The sequence below is a fragment of the Alexandromys fortis genome, unplaced genomic scaffold (genome assembly GCF_014885135.2).
Source record: "Alexandromys fortis isolate MF-2015 unplaced genomic scaffold, M_Fortis_MF-2015_v1.1 scaffold_186, whole genome shotgun sequence".
Lineage (NCBI taxonomy): Eukaryota > Metazoa > Chordata > Mammalia > Rodentia > Cricetidae > Alexandromys > Alexandromys fortis.
Genome location: NW_026068067.1, coordinates 1792532 through 1817844, shown reverse-complemented (window position 1 = coordinate 1817844; position 25313 = coordinate 1792532). Strand labels below are relative to the sequence as shown.

Here is a 25313-nt window from a genome sequence, read left to right as displayed (position 1 = left end):
CAGTCAGTTTAGACAATTTGGGAGCTCTAGGTTCAGTGAGAGACCTGACCTCAAAAATAAAATGGAGGAAGTCAGGTGTGGTGGTGCACTCAGGAGGCAGAGGCACAGGCAGGCTGCCTGGTCTACATACCAAGTTCCAGGACAGCCAGAGCTACATAGGGAGACCCTGTCTCAAAGTAAATACATAAATAAAATAATAATAATAATAATACAGATGTGACTAGAGAGATGGCTCAAAAGTTAAGAACATTTGCTGCTCTTGCTCCCAGCACCCACATGGTAGCTCCAAACCATCCTTAACCCCAGTGCAAGGGACCCCTATGCTCTCTTCTGACCTTGCAGGCACCAGGCACACACACAATGTACATACATACACACAGGCAAAGCACTCATACACAAAAAATAAGCAAGTCTAAAAAATAATGTAAGCCAGGTGGCGGTGGTGCACACCTTTAATCCCAACACTCGGTAGACAGAGGCTGGAGGATCTCTGTGAAATCGAGGCCAGCCAGGTCTACAGAGCGAGCTCCGGGACAGCCAGGTCTACAGAGCGAGCTCCGGGACAGCCAGGGATGCACAGAGAGACCCTGTCTTTTTTGTTTTTTTTTTTTTTGTTTGTTTGTTTGTTTTTTTTCGAGACAGGGTTTCTCTGTGGCTTTGGAGCCTGTCCTGGAACTAGTTCTGTAGACCAGGCTGGTCTCGAACTCACAGAGGCAGGCTGAGAAACCCTGTCTTAAAAAAATAAAACAAGCTGGGCAGTAATGGCGCACGCCTTTAATCCCAGCTCTCGGGAGGCAGAGGCAGGCGGATCTCTGTGAGTTCGAGGCCAGCCTGGTCTACAAGAGCTAGTTCCAGGACAGGTTCCAAAAGCTACAGAGAAACTGTGTCTCGAAAAACCGAAAACCAAAAAAAAAGAAATCCAAAAAATAAAAACAAAAAAACTTTGCCTCTCCATGGACCTGCACATTCATGACTCCATAAAAACTGCACACACACACACACACACACACACACAGACACACAAGGCTGGAGAGATGACTCAGAGGTTATGGGCACTTGCTACTCTTCCAGAGGACCTGGGTTTAATTCCTAGTATCTACATGGAGGTCACAACTCTCTATAACGCCACCACTTTCAGGTGTACAATGTCACCTGCAGGCACCAAGTACAATATGTTATACACACATACATGCTGACAAAATACTCATACACACACACACACAAAAAACCATTTTTTAAGGATTTATTTTGTATAGTTTTTTTTAAGGTTTATTTATTTATTATGTATACCTCCACGTATGCCCGCACACCAGAAGAGGGCACCAGGTATCATTACAGATGGTTGTAAGCCACCATGTGGTTGCTGGGAAGTGAACTCAGAACCTCTGGAAGAGCAGTCAGTGCTCTTAACCTCTGAGCCATATCTCCAGCCCTTGTATAGTGTTTTATCTGCATGAACGTTTGAAGGCCAGAAAAGGGCGCCAGACCTCATTACAGATGGTTGTGAGCTACCACGTGGTTGCTGGCAATTAAACTCAGGACCTTTGGAAGAGCAGGCAATGCTCTTAACTGCTGAGCCATCTCTCCAACACTACTCAAAAAATTCTTAAATAAAACATAAATAAAAACAAATAGAAATAGTCAGGGGTAGTCTGGCAGTGGTGTCTCAGGCCTTTAATTCCAGCCTCAATCAACAAACAAATAAATAAATAGATGAGAGAAAGGAAAGAAGGAAGGGAGGGAGGGAGGGAGGGAGGGAGGAAGGGAGGGAGGGAGGGAGAGAGAGAGAGAGAGAGAGAGAGAAGGGTACAGGAAATAAGTAGTTTTCAGAGCTTTGGATAAAAGCTTTGGGAGCTTGTGTAGACATTTGTGTTAGCTCATAAGCTGCAGATTCTTCAAATGAGGAGATTTCCTATGGAGTTCAGGGAGAAATTCTGTGCCAGAAAATCTATTCACTTCATGCTGTAATTTATGCCTTTGACTAACAGAGAAGTTAAAGTTTTCAGATGTTCTTCTAGTAATCTATCTAAAAAATGAAACTCATGTTGGTACAAGGACTTTTATGACAACGTTCATAGCATCTTCAACACAAAATGTTAAAAGTCATAATGAGTGCATCAAATGGTGAGCAGATAAACAAAATTATTCACACAATGAATAGTATTCAGTAATAAACAAGACTAAAGAATTAGAATGTAGTAAATATGAATACAATTTAAAGACAGTATACATTGCATATTCTGTCACTATGAAATGAACAGAAGATACAAGCTGATAAATTCACTGAACAACTGTGGCTGCACATTTTTTGAGGAGAAAAATATTTAAAGAGTGGGTTATAGAGAGAGTATGCCCAACTCGGTACAGTTTCTACACATCATTGGATTTTACACTTACAGAAGGCTATTTTCATGATGAGAAATTTATACCTAAATGAAACCATTATGAAAGAAAATAAAATNATACAATATTCTGTCTGTGTGTGTGCCTGAAGGCCAGAAGAGGGCGCCAGACCTCTTTACAGATGGTTGTGAGCCACCATGTGGTTGCTGGGAATTGAACTCAGGACCTTTGGAAGAGCAGGCAATGCTCTTAACCACTGAGCCATCTCTCCAGCCCCCCCTGGCTTTTTTTTTTATCAGAAATTTTTTAATAAAAAATGTTAAGGCACAAGGCTGTGGAGGTAGAGAGGTCTTGCCTCTGAGCTCTAGTCTTCTCAGCGTGAGTATGTGAGACCTGGGTCACACTCGTGCCTCTTGGGGATGTGACGGCAAAGCCCTCAGTCCTGCATCTACCTGGCATGTGGAAGAAACTGAAAAGATGAGGACGTATCTTTCAGTTACCGTTCCCACCCATGCTTCCCACCATGATGATAATGGACAAGCCCACTGAAACTGTAAGCAAGTCCCCAATTATGTGCTTTTTTTTCTTTCTTTTTTTTTTAAAGATTTATTTATTGAGTATGTATTATGTTCTGCTTGCATGTGTCCCTGCAATCCAGAAGAGGGCACCAGATCTCACTACAGATGGTTGTGAGCCACCATGTGGTTGCTGGGAATTGAACTCAGGACCTCTGGAAGAAGCAGTCAGTGCTCTTAACCTCTGAGCCATCTCTCTAGCCCCTGTGCTTTTTTTTTTAAAGTAAGACTTGTCTTGGCAAGGTTGCCCACTCTCTCCATATCTATTCAATATAGTTCTTGGGGTCCTGGCTAGAGCAATAAGACAACAAAAGGAGATCAAGGGGATACAAATCAGAAAAGAAGAAGTCAAACTCTCACTGTTTGCGGATGCTATGATAGTTAACATAAGTGACCGAAAAATTCTACCAGGGAACTTCTACAACTCATAAACACCTTCAATAATGTAGCAGAATAGAAGATTAACTTGAAAAAAAAATCAGTGGCCCTCCTTTATACAGATGATAAATGGGCTGAGAAAGAAATCAGAGAAACATTGCCCTTCACGACAGCCACAACTGACAAAATATCTGTGTCTCCAGTCAAAAAGGAAGGTCAGCTGGTTGCTCCTCGGCTTCTCTGATCTAGCAGGTTTTCACCCCATCTGACTTCTAAGTCTTTGTTGGTAAATAGAACAAAAGATACTCAGTTTAAACCTATATATCATGATTGCAGGACCTGACGGCCCTCCAGGCCAAGGCCTGAGTGACCAGTAGGGTGTTGACTGCAGGGCTGTGTGGCCACAGATGATAATTAAGGTATCAGTAGATTCATGATCTATCTATCTATCTATCTATCTATCTATCTATCTATCTATCTATCTATCTATCTTCTATATACCTACCTATTTATCTATCTACCTATTTATCTATCTATGTACCTATCTACCTATCATCTATCTATCAATCAATCGATCGATATATATGAGAGATTGCTCAGAGGTTGAGAACAGTTACAGCTATTGCAGAGAATCTAAATTCAGTTCCCCACACCCATACAGTTCACAAACAACTGAACTCCAGTCCCAGGAGATCTGATGCTCTCTTCTGGCCTCTGTGGGTACTGCATGAACTTGGCATGCAAACACTCATGTGAGCAAACACACATACACATAAATTTAAATAAAAAGAATCTTTAAGATTACTTAAAAAACAAACAAAAAATGTAAGTATGATAATTCATGCTTGTAATCCCAACACTGGGGAGGCTAAGACAGGCAGATCCATGGGGCTCACGAGCTAGCCAGTCTAACCTATAGTGCTTTCCTGGCCAACCAGAGACCCCATCTCCAAAACTGAGGTGGATGGTGCCTGAGGGATGACTCCCAAAGTTGACCTCTGACCTCCACATGCTCAGATATGAACATGTGTGCACACAGACAAATCCACAGCACACACACACTGCAGGTCTGACAATCTAGAAGAACATATATGCATACAGACAAATCCACAGCACACACACCGTAGGTCTGACAATCTAGATCAGTGGTAGAATGCCTAGCATGTCCCAACTTTCTGTCCCCTCTTCTGTCTCAACACACAAGTAAAGAAAAAGAAGAGCTGGGGTTTGGCAGCACAAATCCGAGCAGCTGCGAGGTGGAGGTAGAAAAACAAGACATTCAAGGTTAATTTCAGCTACTTAAGTCAGCCTGAGCTACTTGAAACCCTATTTTTGTTGTTGTTTTGACAACACAGGTTTCAGATACATACATAACCTTGGCTAGCTTCAAATTTAAGAGTTTTACCTACCTTTGCCTCCCGAGTGCTGGGATTAAAGGTATGCACCAAAATACCTATCTTGAAACCCTGTATTTTTTTTTTTCTCTCTTTTGGTTTTTTGAGACAGAATTTCACCAGGTAACAGCCCTATCTGTCCTGGAACTCACTCTGTAGGCCAGTCTAGCCTCAAACTCAGACATCCCCCTGCCTCTGCCTCCTGAGTGCTGGGGTTAAGGCCTGCGCCACCATGCTCAGTTGATTACCTCTTTTTTGGAGATGACAGAATCTCACATATCCCGGAGTGGTGATGTTTTGTTTGTGATCTAACAATAAAGCTTGCCTGAAGATCAGAGTGCAGAGAGCCACTAGTTAGCCATAGAGGCCAGGCGGTGGTGGCGCACACCTTTAATCCCAGCACTGGGGAGGCAGAGGCAGGTGGAGCTCTTGAGTGTTCAGGGCCACCCTGGGCTCACACAAGATTGATCCAGTCTAAAAGATAATTAGAGCCAGGCAGCGAGGTTCGCGCCTTTAATTCCAGCACTTGGAACTCACAGGCCTTTAAGTCTAGCACTAGGGAGGTGGAGACATGAAGGGATAGGGCTGGGTGGAGAGAGGAATATAAAGCGGGAGGAGACAGGCGCTCAGGTGCAGTCTAAGGATGTGTAGAGACAGGATCACCCCTTCAGCCTGAGGATTCAGTAAAAGTAAAAGGTCTCTCTAGTGGCTGCCTGCACTGCTTCTCTGATCTCTCAGCTTTCACCCCTAATATCTGACTCCGGGTTCTTCTTATTAAGAACAATTAGAATTTGTACTACATCCCAGGCCTGCTTTCGACGCTCTATGGAGCTCAGGATGACCCTGAATTCTTAGCTTCGTATCCACTTACTGAATGCTACGATTACAGGTCCTCACCGTCATGCCCAGTTTCTGTGGTGCTGGTGATTCTGAAACTCCAGTTCCAGAGATCTGAGGCCCTCTTCTGGCCTCTGAGGGCACCCATCCACATCCAAACACACACAGACTCACACATACATGTGGGGGTCTCTGCAAACACTAGGACCAACAGAGTAACAGCCTGAGTGAGGCTCAACAGGACTCAGCAGCTAGTGCTGGCTTAAATCAATAGTCTGACACCAAACAGTTTGTTTTAGGCATAATTAAGTATAGCACAATTTGGAAAAAAGATTTCCTCTGGTGATAATTAACTCAATCCCATGTGCACAATAAAGCTCAAGGCAGAGGTTAAGAGTGCTTCCTGCTCTTCCAGAAGATCTGAGTTCAGTTCCCAGCAACACCGGGCAGCTCACAACTGCCTGTAACTCCAGTTCCAGGGGACTGAACACCCTCTTCTGGCCTCAGTAGACTTTCTGAGCACACATGAATACATTCACAATATTTATAGTCATAAAAATTTTTTAAAACTAAATCTAAAAAGTAAAAGCATTCGAAATGTTTAAAATAAAATTTTAAACAGGAATGGTATTACATGCTTCTACTCTCAGAACTTGAAAGGCAGAGGCAGGACGACCAAGAGTTTAAAACTGGCCTCATGTATATAGCAAACCTGCAGCCAACATGGGCTACATGAGACTGTATCTAAAAAATCCAAAAAGCAAAGAATAAAAAAACCTTAGTCCTAACGTCAATCTTGCTAGATGCAATGAAGCCTGTAATCCTAGCACTGGGCAGATAGGAATCCAAGCCTAGGCTGAGCTACGTAAGACTTAGTAAAATGGAAGGGGAAGGGTGGGAAATACCAAGCTATGTAGCCCCGGATGACCCTGAATCCGATCCTCTTGCCTCTACCTCGCCAGTGTCGGGATTAACAGGCTTGCACCACTTTGTATCGCTTAGACAGTGCAAGGATAAACGGCAGGGCTTTGTGTACTAGGCAAGCACACCTTCAACCGAGTCAAGGAACTAAAATCCCATAGAGTAGGTCTTAAATGTTTAATATATAAGGCAAAATGGACATGGGGGGGGGGGAGTCTCAGGTCTTTCATTTCAGCACAGCTGAGGCAAAGGCAGGCAGAATTCTGTGGGTCTGAGGCCAGCCTAGTCCACAGTGAGTTCCAGGCCAGCCAGCACTACATCGTAATATTCAAAAGACACAAGAGCAAACAAGATGTAATGCAAGGAGTTGAAGAAATGACTCAGAAGTTCAGAGCACTTCCTGATCTTTCAGAGGACTTGAGTTCAGTTCCCTGTACCTAAGCACCTTGACAACTGCCTGGAAGGCCAGCTCTGGAGGATTAACTTGGTCGCCGCAGGCACACACACATAAAGTAATATTTATTTATTTATTTATTTATTTATTTATTATGTATACAATATTCTGTCTGTATGCCTGAAGGCCAGAAGAGGGCGCCAGACTTCTTTACAGATGGTTGTGAGCCACCATGTGGTTGCTGGGAATTGAACTCAGGACCTTTGGAAGAGCAGGCAATGCTCTTAACCACTGAGCCATCTCTCCAGTCCCTACATAAAGTAATCTTTAAAAAAAAAAAAAGATTTAAAATGTGCCAGACAGTGATGACACACTCCTTTAGTCCCAGCACACAGAAGGCAGACACAGGAGAATCTCTGAGTTCGAGGTCAGCCTGGCCTACCTGTAGACCAGATTTCAGGACAGATAGGGCTACACAGAGAAACCAGGTCTCAAAAAACAAACAAACTGTATGGGCCAGCCAAAGAAACACACCCTGACCCTGAAACCAGAGCTAAAGAAACACATTTTGACCTTAGAATCAGTGCCAGTGAAAGAAATATGTCCTGGCCCTGAAATTAGAGCCAAAAGGCTAAAAAGGGCCAGTGAAAGAAACACTTTGGCTCTGAAACCAGAGCCAAATCTACCCCTAAGCAACTAAGCAGAAAACAAACCAATCCCTGAGCAGAGATCTAGCCAGTCTGAGCTCAAGGGACTGAAATCTGACCAATTCCCAGCCTGAAAATCTCCCTGGAAAAACTCTGCCTCTGAGAAGCCCTACATAAGCTCTGCACCCGCTGACTTTGCTGCTGTCTTCTGACCCCGGCAGAGGCAGCCGGCAACCGCTCTCCAGGACTCTTCCCTCTTGAACGATGCTTGGGTGAGACCTCCCTTTACAGGAATGGAGCGCACGAGAGAAGTAACAACTTTTGCCCGCAGCAGAGCAGAACTATACTCCCCCACTTCCACTGGGGTTTCTGCTAGGCACAGTTGTTATACGGGGGAGGGGAGGGGAACAGAGTAGATCTGTAACAACTTCGCCGGGGAAACCCTCTCCTGACGGAGGCGCAGAGCTGTTAGATTGGGGAAACCTTTCCCTGGGGCAGGGCTGTAACCTGCTCTGCCTACCGTGACCACCTGTGCTTGGTTCCCAATTGCCAGAATACTTTTCCATCCAAGCCATAATACTTAGCATTCCTTGGCTCCCAACTGCCAGGATCCCTTTCTATCTGAGCTGCAATGCTTACACAAACAAACAAACAAAAAGACTGAAAAGGCAACATGAACCTAGATACTAAGATGGAAATATTTAATACATTAGAGAGATAAAAAGGCATATGTGGGGGAAATAAAATATAAAATAAAATGGAAATAATTAAAACAAGATTTCAAAACTAAAGATTAAAATGTTAGTTTAAATATATTATTTTAAATATTACTAGAATGCCAGTTTTGCTCTTGTTTTGTTTTGAGACAAGGTTTCTCTATAGCTTTGGAGCCCGTCCTGGAACTAGCTCTATAGACCAGGCTGTCCTTGAACTCACAGAGATCCTCCTGCCTCTCCCTCCTGAGTGCTGGGATCAATGTTATATTTTATAATATATGGCCACGCCTGGTCATATATATTAACAACTACCGCCTCCCGCATCAAATGTGCACCTCTACGGCACCGATTACAGTCTTCCAGTCTAGTTCCTAGGCTCCTTTACCTGAGGTCCCCGAGGTTTCCGCCGCGCAGGCAGCGATCTAGCCAGCCCGCCGGCCGCGAGGACCCACAGCCAAGATGGCGGCGTCCGCCATGCAGGCGCACCGTCTCCTGCGGTTCCCCGTGGCTGTGGGGCCTAGGTCCTGTAACTACCGTGCGCCGCCACCCCCGCGCCGCCACCCCGAGCCCCATTGGCCAGACCCGGAGAACCCGCTGAGCCCACGATGGCAACTAGGGCCGCGGTACGCGGCCAAGCAGTTCGCGCGGTACGGCGCTAAGTCCGGGGTGGCCCCCGCCTCCCTGTGGCCGTCCCCGGAGCAGCTGCGCGAGTTGGAGGCGGAGGAGCGAGAATGGTACCCGAGTTTAGCGACCATGCAAGAGTCGCTGCGCACGAAGCAGCAGGCCGAGGAGGCAAAGCGTCGTGCCAGGTGCGTTATGGGGGCAGGTAACCCACGGCCCCGAAACCACGAATCCTCCGTTGGAGGCATGCGGTGCCCTTGTGGTGTAGGGTTAACATACATGTTCACCTGGCTGAAAAACAAAACTTCTGGCCGGGCGGTGGTGGCACACGCCTTTAATTCCAGCAGCTGGGAGACAGAGACAGGTGGATCTCTGTGAGTTCGAAGCCCGCCTGGTCTACTGCGCGAGTTCCAGAAAGGCTCCAAAGCTACAGAGAAACCCTGTATCGAAAAACCAAACCAACCCCTCCCCCAACTGCTAGGTAAATTCTTGTAGTCATTCAGCTGCAGTTCTTGTGTTACTTTCCCCTTCCTTTACTACTGAGCTGTATCACTAGCCCGCCTTATATATACATAAGGTCGCACTGTTAACCATAACTCGTTATGTTTCCAGACTGGCACTGTATCTAGAATCCATCTACCTTTACCTTCCGTGTATCTGAGATTACAGGCCTGTACCAGGCCCAGCCTCAACTATTTTATCTTTACTAACATTCTGTGCAAGAATCGGAGGATCCCACAATGGGAAACAAAACAGACAAGAATTTCACATGACAAGGGGCCCTCAGAAGGACAAAACACGGTTAAGAGTGCATGCTGGAGCCCGGCGATGATGGTGCAAGCCCAGCACTCGGGAGACAGAGGCAGGTGGATCTCTGAGTTCGAGTCCAGCCTGGTCTACAAGAGCTAGTTCCAGGACAGGCTCTAAAGCTACAGAGAAATATTGTCTTGGAAAAAAAAGTGCATGCTGGGGTCAAGCAGTAGTAGTGCACGCCCTTAACGCCAGCATTCGGGAAGAGGCAGGTGGATCTCAGGTGGATCACCAGCAACTACATGGTGTAATGAGATCTGGCGCCCTCTTCTGGCCTGCAGGCATACATGCAGAAAGAATACTGTATGCATAATAAAATAAATTTTTAAAAAATGCCTAACGTGTGCCCTGAGGCACTAGGTCAGTGTGGCTGGGTAGTGGAGATGAGACTGGTGCTGGGCCCCAAAGTCCAGGGCAGACGTCAGCAAAGGAGGAACATGTGCGCGATCAGATCTGCTAGGGGGGGGAAATGGAGGAAGTCATAGCCAGCCTGGTCTAGAATGAGTTCCAGAATAGCCAAGGTTACAAGGTTTTTTGTCCCAAAAAAAGGGGAGGAGGGTAGGCATGCAGGAGAACATCTGAGTTTGCTAGCCCTTGTATGTTTAAGCAAAGCTCCATGTAACCAGTTATAGTTACTGGGAAAATCTCGAGTTCCCAGAAGGGGGAACAGGTGGTGCAAAGGTCCTGAGGTTGAGCCAAGCCTAGTGACACATGACTGTAACTTTGGAGAAGGCGTGGTTCAGAGGCAGGGTGTGAGGGCTGAGGACAGCCCTCATACCTATCAGTGAGACCCTTTATTTATCATAAGGAAACTGGGCATGAGGAAAGCACACCTGTAATCTTAGCCATCTGGAGCCATCTATGTAGACCAGCCTCATCTACATAGTAAGACCCTATCTTTGAAAAAATCTCAGGCCGGTGGCAGTACAGGCCTTTAATCCCAACACTAGGAGGCAGGGGCAGATGAGATCAAGGTCAGCCTCTATACTACAGAGTGAGTTCCAGGGCAGCCAGGACTGCACAGAGAAACCCTGTCTCAAAAAAACAAAAAAGAAAGGAAATTAATTAAAAAAAAAAAATGCTTAGGGGCTGGAGAAAGATGGCTCAACGGTTAAGAGCACTGCCTGCTCTTCCAAAGGTTCTGAGTTCAATTCCCAGCAACTACATGGTGTAATGAGATCTGGCGCCCTCTTCTGGCCTGCAGGCATACATGCAGAAAGAATACTGTATGCATAATAAAATAAATTTTTAAAAAATGCCTAACGTGTGCCCTGAGGCACTAGGTCAGTGTGGCTGGGTAGTGGAGATGAGACTGGTGCTGGGCCCCGAAGTCCAGGGCAGACGTCAGCAAAGGAGGAACATGTGCGCGATCAGATCTGCGAGGGGGGGGAAATGGAGGAAGTCATAGACATCTGGATGATGCCACTTACGGTGCAGGATCCAAGGCAAGCGAAATGTGTTCCTGGTATTTAACCTGTCCTCTCAACTTTGAAAGGACAAGATCGCCCTTTGTCCAGATGAAACTGAGGCCTGGAGAAGCCAGGTCAGCTGTCCAGAGTCACACTGTAGTGTGGAACAGCGCTGGTTCCCCATCTGTCCCACCCTAGCTGGATGGATAGTCCTTTCCCGTTTTAAGGCTTGATTCTTTCAGTTTTACTGTCTTAAGACTGAGAGATGAGTGTAACTAAGAAATTCACAGGGCTGGAAGAAAACATTCATCTAGTTGTTTCTGTGCCTGAATTTGGACCTGGCAGACACAGCCATGCCACGGGCAGGAGGATGGTTTAGTAGACAGGCAGGTGGAATCCAGGGTCGACTTGGTCTGCCCCTTACTGCCTGCTTTCCTCTGCAGGGAGCAGCACATCTCAGAGTGCATGGCCAAGATGCCACAAATGATTGAGAACTGGCGACAGCAGAAGCGGGAACGCTGGGAGAAAGCCCAGGCTGATAAGGAGCGGAGGGCCCGGCTACAGGCTGAGGCCCAGGAGCGCCTGGGTTACCATGTGGACCCAAGGAGTGCCCGCTTCCAGGAACTGTTACAGGACCTAGACAAGCAGCAGCGCAAGCGCCTCAAGGAGGAGAAACAGCGGCAGAAGAAGGAGGCACGAGCTGCTGCTATGGCCTCTGCCGAAGCCCAGGACCCAGAAGTGTCTGGGGAGCCCAGTTCCTGAAAGCCCCTTTCCCAATAAAGCCTGCTGCTGACAGCTCTGTTCCATACATTCTCCCTCAAGTTGTGACTTCCTGGGCCCCTGGCTCATTCCACAACACCTGGGGTGGTAGAATGCTCCACTGGGCTGTGTTCACACCTGGACGCTAGGCCATGCCATGAACTGGGGCTTCAGGGACATAGAAAGGGGAATGGATGGGCAAATAATGAAGGAGCAGATGGCGGTGGAGAAGGAGGCTTCTGTTTACCAACATTAATCTCCAGTAATTAGCCAATTACCGGGGGGAGTACAGCCAAACAGACTGCATGATAGAGGGAGCAGCAGCCCTTCTAGGGCTGAGCTGGGGCAGGGGCCCAAGTTTCCAGAGGGAAGAGATGCTGGGGCCCCCATCTGTGAGGCTCACAGGCGTCTTCCCCACCGCTCGGCATGCCACGTCACCTGTGCCCCAGCTAGCTCACAGATTCATAGGCTGCTGTGAGAAGCTCCAGTAGGCAGGCACCATTATTAGGGCTCACTTTTAAAACTTTATTCACTTCAAAACCTTTATCAGAGATGTGGTTCTGTCCTGGGGCAGGGGTAGCCTTGGCCTTCAGAATTGATGTTACCTTCTTCTCCAGGCTGGAGGCCAAAGCCAGACTGGGGAGAAGGCCTTGGGCTTCTAATGAACTCACTCCAGATGGAAAGATTTGGGCCACTCCAATGGAGGATAAAAGTTTAGGGCTCCAGCTTCCCCTCATCGTGGAGGAGGGAGGTGGGTTGTCCTTGGGGATGCTTCAGGGATGGGGAAGCAGGCAGGCGCCTCTCCATCTGGCTGCAGGGAGCTGGGACAGAGGCCAAGAGGGGCCCATCTGTCGCCTCCTGGTCTTGCCAGCAACTTTGAGCAGGCTGGGCTCTGTTAAGAGGATGGGGACAGCTGTCTGGCCCAGGTCTTGTCGGACTGAGAGGGGAATAGGGGCCACTTCAGGAAGGTGGGAATCTGGGCTAGGTGGTGGTTTTTCTTTTTCTTTAAATGGTTTTTGATTTTTTTCTTCCTCTTAAATAAACATGAATATATATATGTGTGTGTATATATATATATATATGTATACTTTCTCTTTTATAAAACTTGTGGAGTGGGGTGGGGGCACTCCAGCCTCCCAGCGTCACTCATCATCAAAGTTCTGACTCAGGAGGAAGTTGGCAGCCAAGTTCTCATTTTTTTCACACGCGAAGTAAGCCTGGATCACCAGGCTCTCTGGGAAGCCCAGTGCCTTCAGCTGTGGGAAGATGGGCAGGGTAAGAAGGAGGGAGGTATGGGGCTGCCCACCATGAGTGGCTCTTCAGCCAGGCCTCTTACCCTTTCTATAGCTTCCTTCTCCTGCGGCGTCACCTGGATATAGTTCATCGGTGGGGCCTCCTCCCCTATGGCACCAACCTCGCCCTCTACATCAGAGACATCCGGCAGCTCCCCCGGGGGCTCATTCAACATCTGGATGAACTGCTCCTGGTGACGGCTGATTTGCTGTGAGGAGAAGGGTGGCAGTCCACAGTCCTTGCCACGTATGCCCAGGTCCCGTCACAGCCCTGCTTACACACACTGTCACACACTCTGAAGGTGCCTACTCTGGCCAACAGTCATGGAATCATAGAAATAAACTGTCAAGGTAGGGCTAAGGTGCCAAGCTGGGGAGACGGGCATGGTGGCACACACCTTTAACCCTGGCACTTGGGAGGCAGAGGCAGGAGGATCTGAGTTTGAGGCCGGCCTGGTCTACAGAGGAATTTGAAGCTAGCCAGGGCTATGTAGTGTCTCAATTAAATGTCTCAATAAAACAAACGAAGTAAATGTACCAAAGCTATGCATGATGGTTCATACCTGTAATCCCAGCCCTCGGGAGGCTGAAGCAAGAGGATCACCATGAGTTTGAAGCCGGCCTAACTTATATAGTGAGACTAAATAAAAACAAAAGTTCAAACCAAATAGCTGCAGATATGCTAGTTAAGTTATTGAGGCCTTTTGGGAGGGATCAACTGTCTCGCAGAAGAGAGGAGCTTGCCTCTGGCTAAAACAAGCACCAAGTGAAAATGCCCTGGGTGGATCTAGAGGGATGGCAAGTCCCAGAGGAGCTCTGTGGCATGAGCAGCACGGAGTCTGGGAAAGCACGGGGGAGTGCAGCTTGGGTGCCTCTATCACACTGCGAGCGGACCCAGGCCTCAACCTGCTAAGCACTAGCACTCCACTACTGAGGCACACTCTCAACCTGTGCAACCTTTATCTTTTTTCTTTCTTTTTTGAGACGATCTCACTATTTCAAGGAGCTGACTTCAAGTCCAGTGATCCTCCTACCTCAGCCTAAGTGCTGGACTACACTACCACGCTCAGCCTGAGTCTGTTAAATACACTGTACTTAGAAATCTAAAGGTTCTGATGCAACCCTTTGCTTCTGCAGACATCTGACAATTTAGCCTTTTGGTGGACAGTCACCAGGGGCACTGTGTAGAATGAGGAGACACGAGAGAAAGAAACAGGACACTGGGTGGGCAAAGTGGCTGCCACTGGGGTAGAAGCAGAGACAGTCCCCAGGAGGCTGTCCGAGGCTCAGGGCAGAAACAAACAAGCGGGCCTGAAAACTCAGAAGTCCAGGAAGTCCTCTCATAGTTCAGCCAAGAGCAGTCCAGGGGTTCTGGTGTGACACAGGTTCAGGTCAGAACAGGAAAAAGACAAGACTGAGAAGCAGGGAGAGGAGCTACGGTACAGCAAGAACTCAAGAAGACTGCTGAGCCGGTTGGTGGTGGTGCACGCCTTTAAGCCCAGCACTGGGGAGGCAGAGGCAGGTGGATCTCTAGAGTTCGAGGCCAGCCTGGTCTACAGAGCTACAGAGTAAGTTTCAGAACAGGCTCTAAAGCTACAGAGAAACCCCATTTAAAAAACAAACAAACAAAAAAAAAAAAATACTGTGGCCAGAGTCTAGGACCCAGATGTGCGGCAGGCAGGCTGCTCTGGTGCTCTGGGCCTGACCTCTTCTGCAGGGGGATGTCAACAGCATCCGTACCTCATTGAAGTCCAATTACACATGACCTTGTAGGTCATCAGACAGCAAGGGACTGGACCTGTGCTAGTTCTGCTTTCTCAGAGCAAAGCTATGTCCCTGGGTGTTCCCCTAATGAACTAGAAAAGGCATCTGTCTCAGTTCCCTCGCCCTGGAACACACCTGCAAGAGCTGAGGGTTCTCCTGGCCCAGCTGCTGGAGCAGTGCAGGGAGTAGCGCTGGGTTCTGCTGAATCACTTGCCGCATGTTCTGGAACTGGGGCTGGTCCCGCAGGAACTCCAGGGGGTTCTCTACTGTTAGTGGCAGGAAGAGGTGTGGTGAGACCCCTGCAGGGCTCCTGAGCTAGACTGTAGATGCCCACAGGCACACTGTTCATCCTGCTCACCTGTTTCTGTGGCCGGCTGTTCTGGTACCTGGCTCTCCTGGACAGAACCATGTTCGGGCTCGGGGCTTCCGGGAATTCCCTGTCAGGGATCCTGCTCTTTAGTTCTCTCCAACAGAGCCACTTCCCCCTCCCAAATTATCAGCCTGATAGGAGACAGGAAGGCCTCATCCCCGCCCTCCATGCTCTCTGTCCTGCTCTTTGGGAAGCCTCCAGTGGCAACAGAAGGACCCAAGAGCCTATGGGGAGGTTCCACTTCCATTCCTGTTGAGGTACCGAGACCCGGAGACTCCCTCACCGTCAGCAAGTACTCCACAGCTCTGTGGGGGTTGTTGTAGCTGGCCCTCAGCGCGGCCACAACCCGTTCCCGCTCATAGCCCATGGACATGATCTCGGTCAGCATCGTCTCATACTCAGAGCCAGTCACTGTGGAGGGAGCAGCAGGGCTGGGGTCACCAGGAGCACAGAAGGGCAGCTCCCAGACCCTCCCATACCCAGACAAGGCTGTCAAAGGCTGATGATGGCTGGGGCCCCCAGTCACCTCTGCCCTGAGGACCACCCACCCACCTAATGTGGAAGCTGCGTCTTCCTCTCGCCCGCTGCTACCTGAAGAAGGAACAGAGCTGCAAATTCAAGAGAGAGAAATCGGACCCGGGCTTCTGGTGGCTTGCCCTCCCCGCAAGTGCATGGGACCACACTGGAAGGTGCAGAAGACAGGGCACAGGTAAGGCTACTGTCCCTTCCTTACCCAGAAATGGATTCTGGAGATGTTGTAGTAGCTGAATCTTCTGAAGGGCTCTTGTCCTCGCTGCTGGGAGGTGGAGGATGGGACATCCCTGATGCCGGAGCCGGAGGGAAAGGTGTGGAGGATTCCGAGGCAGCAGTAGGTGAGACCTCTGGGGGTGCTGGAGTCCCCTGGCCAGTCTTGGTCTGTGACAAGAAGAAGGGATCAGGCAGCAGCATCCCTATCAAGCCTCAACATCCTGCCCCATCACAGCCCCACCCTGTCTGTGGCTAATCTCTCCTGGACACACAAGCTCTTTGCCAGCATCCCAGCTAATCTACCCACCTTGGTCACCATGACAACCACAAAGTTCTTCTCATCTATATGGTATTCCTTGATGGGGACATCGTCACTCAAGATCTTGCCAGCATAGATGAGCTTCTGTCCGGCCACAGGGAAAGCTTCTCTACCCTTCTCAGCTTCTATCTTTTCCTTCAGCACCTTCACCTGGAATAAGGAGTAAGGTATTATAAACAAGACTAATAATGTGTGTGTGTGTGTGTGTGTGTGTGGTCACAAGTAGCACCAGCACTCAGATACCCTCAGTGAAGTCTAGGCATGGTGGTGCACACGTTTAACCCCAACACGGGGGAGAGACTGAGTTCCAGGGTAGCCAGAGCTACATAATGAAGCTGTCTCAAATACAATAAAGACTCCTTTCCTGACCCTTTTACTCTAGGGAAAAAGCTTTGCTCTCAATCATACAAGATTCTGATTCATTCTGGTTAGCTGACAGCAATCTGTTCCAGGCCAGACACTGAAGCTGCTCAGTGTGTGTCTGTGTGTATGCTCACACGTAGGTGTGATGGTGGTGGTTTAGGGATGGACCCCAGGGCCTGTATAGACTAAGTGCTCTACCAGAGCTCCATCCCCAAACCCCGTTCAAAACCCAAGTCAGTCACTGTCCTCATGTGAGAAGGAAAGCAAATTTGTATTTCAGATGCCATGTGGTTGAGAAGGGAGACAGTAAGGGAAATGAAAGGGTAGACCCACCACTGGCCTCTGTTCTGTAACTACTGAGACATCCTTTCCCCTTCCATTTTTATAACAGTCTTTCTTATTCTGTACTCCAGGCTGGCCTAGAACTACATAGCTCAGACTGGACTGGAACTCAAAACAAACCCCATCTTGGCCTTAGTGTTCAGAAATCATAGACATGACCACAATGCCTAGACTTCACTTAGGGTGTACCAGTAGCTTTATAGTATATTTGAAGGTTCAGGGGAGGTGGCCCCAGTAGTAGCACCTCCTTGGGAGGCTAAGTCAATACAGATCACTTGAGGCCCAGAAAGTTCAAAGTCACACTGAATTACAAGACCCCACTCTCAAAAAGCAAAAGCAAACAAAAGTTCATGCAGCATGTTTAGGCTGCTGTCTGTTACATGAAACATTAAAAAATTTTAACCCTGTCTCTGCCATTGCTGTGACCATGGCAAAGTTCCTTAACTCTGAGGTTGTCAAACGGAGAAAGTCAAGAATCCCCGAGGGACAATGCTATTTTGCAGATTCAGTAAGATGACACTGGAAAAGAATAAACGGCCAACAAACACGGACCACCAAAACTATTAAGATTAAGACCATTTATTATCATCAACATTGTCGTCACCAGTTGGCACCTCTTGGCCACTGATGCCAAACTGGGCCACCCGAGCAGCTTGCAAGCTGGGACGCGGAGCCGGCAGCTGACACCGGAGGACTGGGGAATTGCCCTGGGTCCAGACAGGGAATGGCGCCCGAGCTGCCGGGGCAGGGCAGGGCCGATCGGGGGGATCCGAGGAGGTCGGGCCGCTGGGGGAGGGCAGCAGGGCCCGGCCGCACGTCCTCCCCGCCCCTCCCGTTGGTCCCAGGCCTCCCTGCCCCCACCCACCCCGGCACCCGGTCGCCCCCGCCACCCGGGCTCCGGCCCGCACCGTCTCCTCAGGCTCCATGCGTATCTTGAAGGTCTGCTGCTGCAACGTTTTAAGTGTGATGACGACTGCCATGGCGGGGCCGGAGCAATGCGGCAGCCCCGGGATTCTCGTATAACATGCAACTCACGCCGCCGCCATCTTAGCGCCCAGCTGCGCCGTGCTCCAAGCGCTTCCGGGGCAAGTGAGAAGCGCGCGCATATCAGCTATGTGACCCGTCTGTGAACCCGCCTCTACCTCTAGAGCATGCGTGGTAGCACGTCCCTTCCTTAGGCATGCGCAAACAATTCAGTTGTGCTTTAGCCGGGCAAACATCACGTTGTCTGGATGATATCATGTTTGTCAATAGTGATGTCATATGCCCGCAAAATGGCTTCTAAGGCACCAGCTTCCACTCACTACCAGTTTTTATGGTTTTTGCTTTAGGTTTAGTTGCCCTAATTCAGATCTGATCAAACTAAAAGTTTAGCAGAAAGCAAATCTCAAACATTTTTTTAAGTTTTTTCGAATCAGGGTTTCTCTGTAGCTTTGGAACCTCTTGTGGACCAGGCTGGCCTCGAACTCAGAGATCCGCCTGCCTCTGGGATTAAAGGCGAGTGCCACCACCACTCAACTGTCAATGACTAGGCTGATAACCAAATATAAGAAACTGGGTATCATGTGGCTCCATTTCCAAGGGCTATCTTATTCGTTTTTAGAACAAACTCTAATTCATGGGTGCCCTACCTCTTTGTGATATTTCAATGACTGGCAATCCATTCAACACCTCAAAATATTTAACATTTAAAAAAAATTTAACATTTCCCAAGGCTCCTTTTATTTGTTTTGTTTTTCAAGACAGGGTTTCTCTGTAGCTTTGGTGCCTGTCCCGGAACTAGCTCTTGTAGACCAGGTTGGCCTCGAACCAACTGCCTCTGCCTCCCGAATGCTGGGATTAAAGGCATGCACCACCACAGCCCAGCCAAGGCTCCTTTATGTTAAATAAAATTCTCCCCTCCATAGATTTCCCTTGCTTGCATCCACGTTTTTCTGGGAGGTAAGGAGTATTTCAAGAAGCCTAAGTCACCATCACATAACTAAAAGGTGGTGAAAACATCAGCCTTGGAAGGGGGCAGCACATCAAAGGTGATTTAAGGGGTTTCAACTAGGCCAAGGCGCTCGTAAAGAGAACACAAGCATCAACATCCTCCCAGGTAGAACTGACCACTCACTGCTCACTATGGAGCTTGCTTTGCCAAATGCTTCTCGCCACACCAGTGACCAGGCAGTTCCCAAAGGCCTGCCTCTCTCCAGCCACCTGAGTGCAAAATTGGCAAGGCAAGATCAGTTTCTAAGATCACAGGCCTCCTGTCCACCTTCCACCTTTAAATGGCAAGCCTGTGACCCAACAGTGGGGAGACCCTAATCCTTTCAGTCCCTTTTCCCCTTGTGGTAGGCAGGCACCCAGAGCATGCTTGGTAAGCCATCTCCAACTGAGCATAACCAACCCCATTCTATTAGCTCAGTCCTAGAAACATGGGCCCTTGGGCTAAACCAGTCACTCTCTGAATTTAGTTCCTTGACTATGACTTACCAGCATTCACTCCAATAACGCGAGGTTTGAAACAGCTCAACTATCTATCCTATGTAGCAGTATCAAAAAGTAGACTAAGAGATCCAGTCTACTCTTTGAGACAGGGTTCTTTGTGTAGCCCTGGCTGGACTGAAACTCGCTCTGTAGGCCAGGCTGGCCTCAAACTCAGAGATCCGCCTGTCTCTGCCTTCCAAGTGCTGGGATTAAAGGTGCGCGCCACCATGCCCAGCTCCAGCCCGTTCTTAACAATAGACGGTTAAGATTGAGGTTCAAGTGTCTGCCCAGCAGTCACTAAGCTCAGTCAGCAATCAGTCTGTTCATCACACATCTGCTGCCAGGACAAGGGACTTACTAGGACTTCAGACATCAAAACTTGCTGCTAGCGGTCAGTGGTGGCACCCGCCTTTCTTTAATCCTGGCATTTGGCAAGCAGAGGCAGGCAGATCTCTGTGAGTTCGAGGCCAGCCTGGTCTACAGAATGAGTTCCAGGACAGGCTCCAAAGCTACATGGAGGAATCCTGTCTAGAAAACAAAATCAAATCTGACAGCTGCTCTCCTGCTTGAGATTACAAGATACAGATATATATGCACCAATGTCATTTTGTAGGATCCGGCCAACTTCAATAGCTCAAGCCTGAGCCACCTGCAACCTGAAAAGCCACTTGATTCCCTGACGTACATCCTCCCAGAGAAGGAAACACGGTAGGGAAGACACAAAACTTAATTTAATAGAAATTTTGTTTGTAGTTCTTACACTCTCAGTGTGAGCTGTGCTAGAACTGGCTGCCCCACAAGCGGCCCAGTCCTGGGGGCAAGGGAGAAAGGGGATGAGAAGACCCCCATTCTTCCTCAGTGCTGGGGGCAGGGGAGACACCACCCCCTTTTCTCCTGCCCTCCTCTGAGATCCAGGAAGGAGAGCAGATGCAATCTCAAGCCTAGGACTTTTTCCTCCACACCCCTTTTTCTGGAGTTGGAGGGTAGTGACCAGGGGTTGGAGAGAAAGGGACAGAAGAAAAAGATGTTGATTCAAAACGAGAAGCCAGTTGAGGGCTGAAGAATTAGGACAAACACCAGTAAAAAAAAAAAAAAGGGTGGGGGGGGTTGAGGCAGGGAACAAAATCAGAATCCACCCCAGATCTGAACCTGCCTGGAAAAAATGAAAAGTTCCTGAGTCTCATAGAGACATTATTGGGAGCAGCCAGCTCTGCAGCGGGGTGTTCAGGCCTCAGTCCAGCCCTGGAGGCAGGTGGCATGGCCTCTACAGCTCATCCTTGGCCTGGGCAGTGGCATCTTCATCTTCCTCCTTCTCATCCTCATCTTCTTCATCTTCATCTCTGTCATCCTCATCCTCTTTGTCCTCAGCCTCTTCCTCCTCTTTGCGCTTCTTGTCCTCCTCTTCTTCCTTCAGCCTCTGTTCCTCATCCTGCTTGTCCTTCATCTGCTTTTCTGCAGCCTGTGGGGACGAACCACACCTTTTAGTACCTGGCTCTCACCTGCCTCCCAGTCCCCGCAACTGACCCCTAGCAAGACAGGAACCCCAGCCAACCTTGGTGACACCCCATGTCTCATTGCCAAATTCCTCTGCATAGGCCTCATCATTGGTGATGAGAAAGTTGTCAAAGATTGTGCCAGACTTGACCTGGGGAAGAATGAAAAGACAGATGGTCAACAGTGACTTCTGACAGCCCTGGCTCTGAACAGGGCTATTCTATTTCTACCATGTGAGGCAGCAAGGTGTGTGGCAGGACATGCCTTTAAATCCTAGCACTGAGGAGGTAGAGGCTAGACTCCTTATGGAGTTCCAAGCCAGCCAAGTGCTACATAGTGAAATGCTGCCAAAAAAGGGGGGGATGGCGGTGGGGGAGGGGGCATGGCAGGTTAAGTTGGTGCAGTGGCAAGGCAAGGAGGAAAGAACTCCAGGCCAGACTACATTATGTGGTGAACTCCAAGACACCCAAGGATACATACCAAGACCACCCTGCCTCAAAACTCTTAAAAGAAAAAAGGGGATACTGCAGTTCAAAAGCCATGCTTTTAAGACATAAACCTCTGCCCTAGTGACCTGCACTGCTGACTTAGGTGCTCAGTGGGGCCAAACACCTCCTGTGAGGTGTCAGCAAATAAAGGCAGTAGCTGCAGAGTTGATTCCTAGGATGGACACACAAGATGAAGAGAATCACCTTCTAGCTTTCCTCTGACCTCTGTATGTGCACCCACATAAACACAAACTAAAACCTATTAGTAATAATAAAACCAACTTTCTTACCAAGGTGGTGGTAGTGCAAACCTTTAATCCCAGGACTTGGAGGGCAAAGGCAGACAGATCTAAGTTTGAAGCCAGCCTGCTCTACAGAGTAAGTTCCAGTATAGCACGGGCCACACAGAGAAACCCTATCTGGAAACCCAACCCATCCCTGTCCCCAAAACCCCAACTTTCTTCTGTGCTATGAAAAAAAAAAGGCATCACAAGAAATGCCTCATAAAATGCAGCGCTTTGGAGTTTGGACACTTTGAGGTGGTTCTTCCCTCTAGAACTACCAGTATGATCCTACAACGTGAGCTTTGCCAACAACCTTTGTCTTTCCTGTGTCTTACCTGCCAGAGATCAAGGCCCAGGACACCAAAACTATCATAGGCATAGATGTTGGCATCCGGGGAATATTCAGGGTTGTCAATTTCCGGGTGTATCCAAGTACCCTTGTAATCTGGGTTATCAATCTGACGCGGCTTCCACTCGCCCTGCAGAGGAGAACCAGGTGAATACAGGTGGACATATTCTTCAGTTCAAGCAACAGCCCTGCAGAGAACCCCCAACGCCCGTCTTGTTTTGTTTCTGCAGTGCAATATTAATTACAGCGCACAGGCAAGCATCTGACCAGTGAGCCACACCTACCACTCGAGCTTACCTTGTACTCAGGATTCTGAATTACTGGTGGTTCCCACTCCCCATCCATCTCTTCATCCCAGTCCTCAGGCTTCTTAGCATCAGGGTCAGGGATGTGCTCAGGCTTGTCCCAGTCCTAGGAATACACATGGAGGTCAGAGTGGGCCCAGGGGGTCCTCCACTCTATGATGGCAGAAGAGCCACTGTCCAAGCACCAACCTCAGGTTTAGAATCTGTGGGGTCATCAATCTTGGCTCGTTCATCCCAGTCTTCTGGCTTGGCAGCATTAGGATCCTTTATCTTCTTGGGGGGCAGAAAGTCCCAGTCATCCTCCAAGGAGCCCGACTCCACCTGGCTGTTGTCAATTTTCACCTCATACGTGTTGTCTGGCCGCACAATCAGCGTGTACAGGTGTGTGAATTCATCATCCTGAAGAGGGAAGGTGGTGAGCAGCCCCTCCCACCAGGCTACTGCCTGGGCCTCCCACGACAGTCACTTAAATGACTACCCCGGCACACCTTACACCGGATGTCCTTGTTGATCAGCACATTCTTGCCCTTGTAGTTAAAGATGACATGAACCTTCTTGGTGCCAGGACCGCAGATGTCTGGACCTATACGAGTAGCAAACACAGGCTGCTTACTAAGGCAGGCTCTAGCCCTCTCTGTGAGAGAAAGATCTAGCCTCGCCTACTTATTAACTTCCACGTGCATGTAGGCGCACCATGCATATGCAGGAGCCTCAGAGGTCAGAGCAGGAACTGGACACCTGCCACCCACCAAGATAAAGGATCCTGAAGCTACCATTTGAGTACTGGGAGCTGAGCCTGTGTTCTCTGGAACCACTGAATCATCTCTCCAGTCCATTTTGTTTCTGACAGAGGACACTGTTACAAATAACTCATGCTGGCCTTAAACTATTAATCTACCTCAGTGGTCTAAATGCTGGAATCACATGTGTGCACCAGTATACCTAGCCAGGAATAAAGACCCGATTCTATTTTCTTTTTCTGAGACAGCTTCTCTTTACATACCCCCGGTCTTGGAACCTACAAAGATGCACCTGCCGCCTTCGCTACACCCAGGACTAGGGTTAAAGGCCTGTGCCACCACTTCAGGGTCAAAGACCTGATTCTTAACACTCAGGACAAATCTGAAAAGATTACCATTCTAAGACCGGCAAAGCGGCTTAGAGGTAAATCAGTGATTTCCACCAAGCCTGACAGCCTGAATTCAAATGCCAGAATCCAAATAACATAAGAGACTTCTGAAGTTGCCCTCCAACCTTCACACTAGGGTGCCCAGACATACATGCATAAACATGAACGCACTCAAAAGGGTCTCCAGGGATTTAGATTAAGTCATTGGCTTAATTTCTAAGATTTGGAAACATCTAGAAATAATCAAATGAACAACAAAAATCTACAACTAAAATAGATTAACCCTTTAGTTATCCCTTCAGGGAAAAAAAAGACCCTCATTCATGTGCTTTCTATGGCTGTGAAAACCAGTTTTCTGAGTATAAAGGGGTCAGTCTACACCCACTGTCCAACAGGCAGAGGACCGCACTGGCTGCCCTCCCCCCTCACCAAACATGATGTTGTATTCCGAGTCTCCGTGCATGTCCTTCTGGTCCAAACTACCCGGAAACAGCTTCACGTAACCGCCCCCACAGTCGATATTCTGCTCATGCTTCACCGTGAACTGGACCACCAGTGTCTGGCCCTTGTTGCTGAAGGGTTCGAATCTAGCGGACAGCGCGTAAAATCGGGCATCTTGGCTCGTCTGCAGCCCTGTGGGATGGGAGTGTCGTTCAGGCGGACCCCGAGTACCCCAGCCCTCGAAGGGCACTGATGACCTCCCCTTCCTTCCCCCACCTGTCCTTGGCTCCCGGGTTCCTGGGAAATGCCCAAGCTCTGAGCGCTGACTACAGCTTCCTCCAGGAAATCGTCTTCAATCTCAACACCCACTCCCTGCCTCTTACCTTTATCTTTCTCCTGGTCCCCGTAGAATTTGCCAGAACTGAGGACAAATTTGCCAAAATCGGACTTGTGTTTGGATTCGACCCAGCGGTTGGTCCAGTCATCTGGTGGGGGGGCGGCATAGAGTCAGATCAGCCGGCCCGCTGACCCCCGCCCCCATACCCAACGTCTGTCCGAAGTCACCAGCAGGTGGGGGCGGGGAGGGGGATTCCCATCCCAACCTCGAACTTGACACCTCGAGCCGGCTTCAGGTCCTCGGACGAACCCCAACTCCGGGCGCGGGAAACTGCTGTGCCTTCCACGGCCCCCAAGGACGCACAACAGGAACCGCCCGCGGCTCTAGTCCCCCGGGGCCACAGTGTTGGCCCTCTGAACCCTAATTACATTTACACACGGCGAGGCAGCCATGGGCTCCGGGCCCAGCCGCCGCTGAGGCAGCCTCGAGGCGGGCCCAGACCTTACCTCCGTCCAAGAACTGCTCTTTGAAATAGATGGCAGGCTCTGCGGCCGCCAAGCCGAAGAGGCTGAGCAGGAGCGGCACCGAAAGGAGCATGGCGGGCCGAGGGGGCGGCGGCGCACGGGCCCTTTAAGACGATCGTCAGGCAGCGGCTCTGCGGTACTGACGGACGCTGCCGCCGCGGCTCCGATTTATATGCACCCACCTCTCACACCAACCTGACCTGGCCGCTGAGCCCGCCCCTCGGCCCTTTTGACTGGCTTAGACCCACAGCTGTCCCTTCTCATTGCGTCCTAGTCGGCTCAGCAAGTTAGGCTGTGGCTCGGAACGCTGGGATCCCAGATGGCCGATTTCTATTGGTCGCACCATGGGCCAATGAGGGTCGACCACGCGTTGTGGGGGACGCCCCCCCGGTGGGGTGGGGGCCCCGAGCCCACTCGGTCCGGTCACGTGACCGGGCCTCGGCCCAACCCCGCCCTTGCTGGTGCGAGTCCCTGGCTTTCCTTCGAATC

At 49.3% G+C, this 25313-nt stretch overlaps 3 protein-coding genes across 6 annotated transcripts; 1 reads left to right on the top strand and 2 right to left on the bottom strand.

Moving 5' to 3' along the window:
- Positions 1-6964: 6964 nt before the first annotated feature.
- Rad23a (RAD23 homolog A, nucleotide excision repair protein) lies at positions 6965-18400 on the bottom strand. Of its 4 annotated transcripts, none has more exons than XM_050120702.1 (9): positions 17910-18400; positions 16285-16446; positions 15964-16145; positions 15783-15838; positions 15514-15641; positions 15219-15297; positions 14996-15126; positions 13141-13305; positions 6965-7167 (listed from the first exon to the last, which is right to left on the bottom strand). In XM_050120702.1, exons 1-9 carry the CDS (start codon positions 17979-17981, stop codon positions 6988-6990), a joined length of 1155 nt encoding a protein of 384 aa, XP_049976659.1. In that variant the 5' UTR covers positions 17982-18400; the 3' UTR covers positions 6965-6987. The 4 variants fall into 4 exon arrangements, with proteins under 4 accessions (XP_049976659.1, XP_049976661.1, XP_049976660.1 ...); XM_050120704.1 differs by lacking the exon at positions 6965-7167 and adding an exon at positions 12316-12696 and having other exon boundaries at positions 17910-18394; XM_050120703.1 differs by lacking the exon at positions 6965-7167 and adding an exon at positions 12316-13060 and having other exon boundaries at positions 17910-18126.
- Positions 8549-11855, top strand: Gadd45gip1 (GADD45G interacting protein 1). The gene is made up of 2 exons (XM_050120706.1): positions 8549-9014; positions 11489-11855. The coding sequence occupies exons 1-2, from the start codon at positions 8665-8667 to the stop codon at positions 11805-11807; spliced, it is 669 nt and encodes a 222-aa protein (XP_049976663.1). The 5' UTR covers positions 8549-8664; the 3' UTR covers positions 11808-11855.
- Positions 18401-20186: 1786 nt separating the features above from the next.
- On the bottom strand, positions 20187-24975 carry Calr (calreticulin). Its single transcript, XM_050120700.1, has 9 exons — positions 24807-24975; positions 24347-24448; positions 23952-24155; positions 22882-22976; positions 22583-22792; positions 22386-22499; positions 22075-22218; positions 21026-21118; positions 20187-20932 (listed from the first exon to the last, which is right to left on the bottom strand). The coding sequence occupies exons 1-9, from the start codon at positions 24895-24897 to the stop codon at positions 20738-20740; spliced, it is 1248 nt and encodes a 415-aa protein (XP_049976657.1). The 5' UTR covers positions 24898-24975; the 3' UTR covers positions 20187-20737.
- Positions 24976-25313: the final 338 nt, after the last annotated feature.

Coding starts and splice junctions, on each gene's coding strand:
- Gadd45gip1 (XM_050120706.1), top strand. CDS start 8,665: ATGGCGGCGTCCGCCATGCAGGCGCACCGTCTCCTGCGGTTCCCCGTG. Junction 9,015..11,488: donor GAGGCAAAGCGTCGTGCCAG/GTGCGTTATGGG, acceptor TTTCCTCTGCAG/GGAGCAGCACATCTCAGAGT.
- Rad23a (XM_050120702.1), bottom strand. CDS start 17,981: ATGGCAGTCGTCATCACACTTAAAACGTTGCAGCAGCAGACCTTCAAG. Junction 15,839..15,963: donor TCTCCAGAATCCATTTCTGG/GTAAGGAAGGGA, acceptor TTGAATTTGCAG/CTCTGTTCCTTCTTCAGGTA. Junction 15,298..15,513: donor CTGTGGAGTACTTGCTGACG/GTGAGGGAGTCT, acceptor GATCCCTGACAG/GGAATTCCCGGAAGCCCCGA.
- Calr (XM_050120700.1), bottom strand. CDS start 24,897: ATGCTCCTTTCGGTGCCGCTCCTGCTCAGCCTCTTCGGCTTGGCGGCC. Junction 24,449..24,806: donor AGAGCAGTTCTTGGACGGAG/GTAAGGTCTGGG, acceptor CCCCCCCACCAG/ATGACTGGACCAACCGCTGG. Junction 22,793..22,881: donor ACAAGGACATCCGGTGTAAG/GTGTGCCGGGGT, acceptor TTCCCTCTTCAG/GATGATGAATTCACACACCT.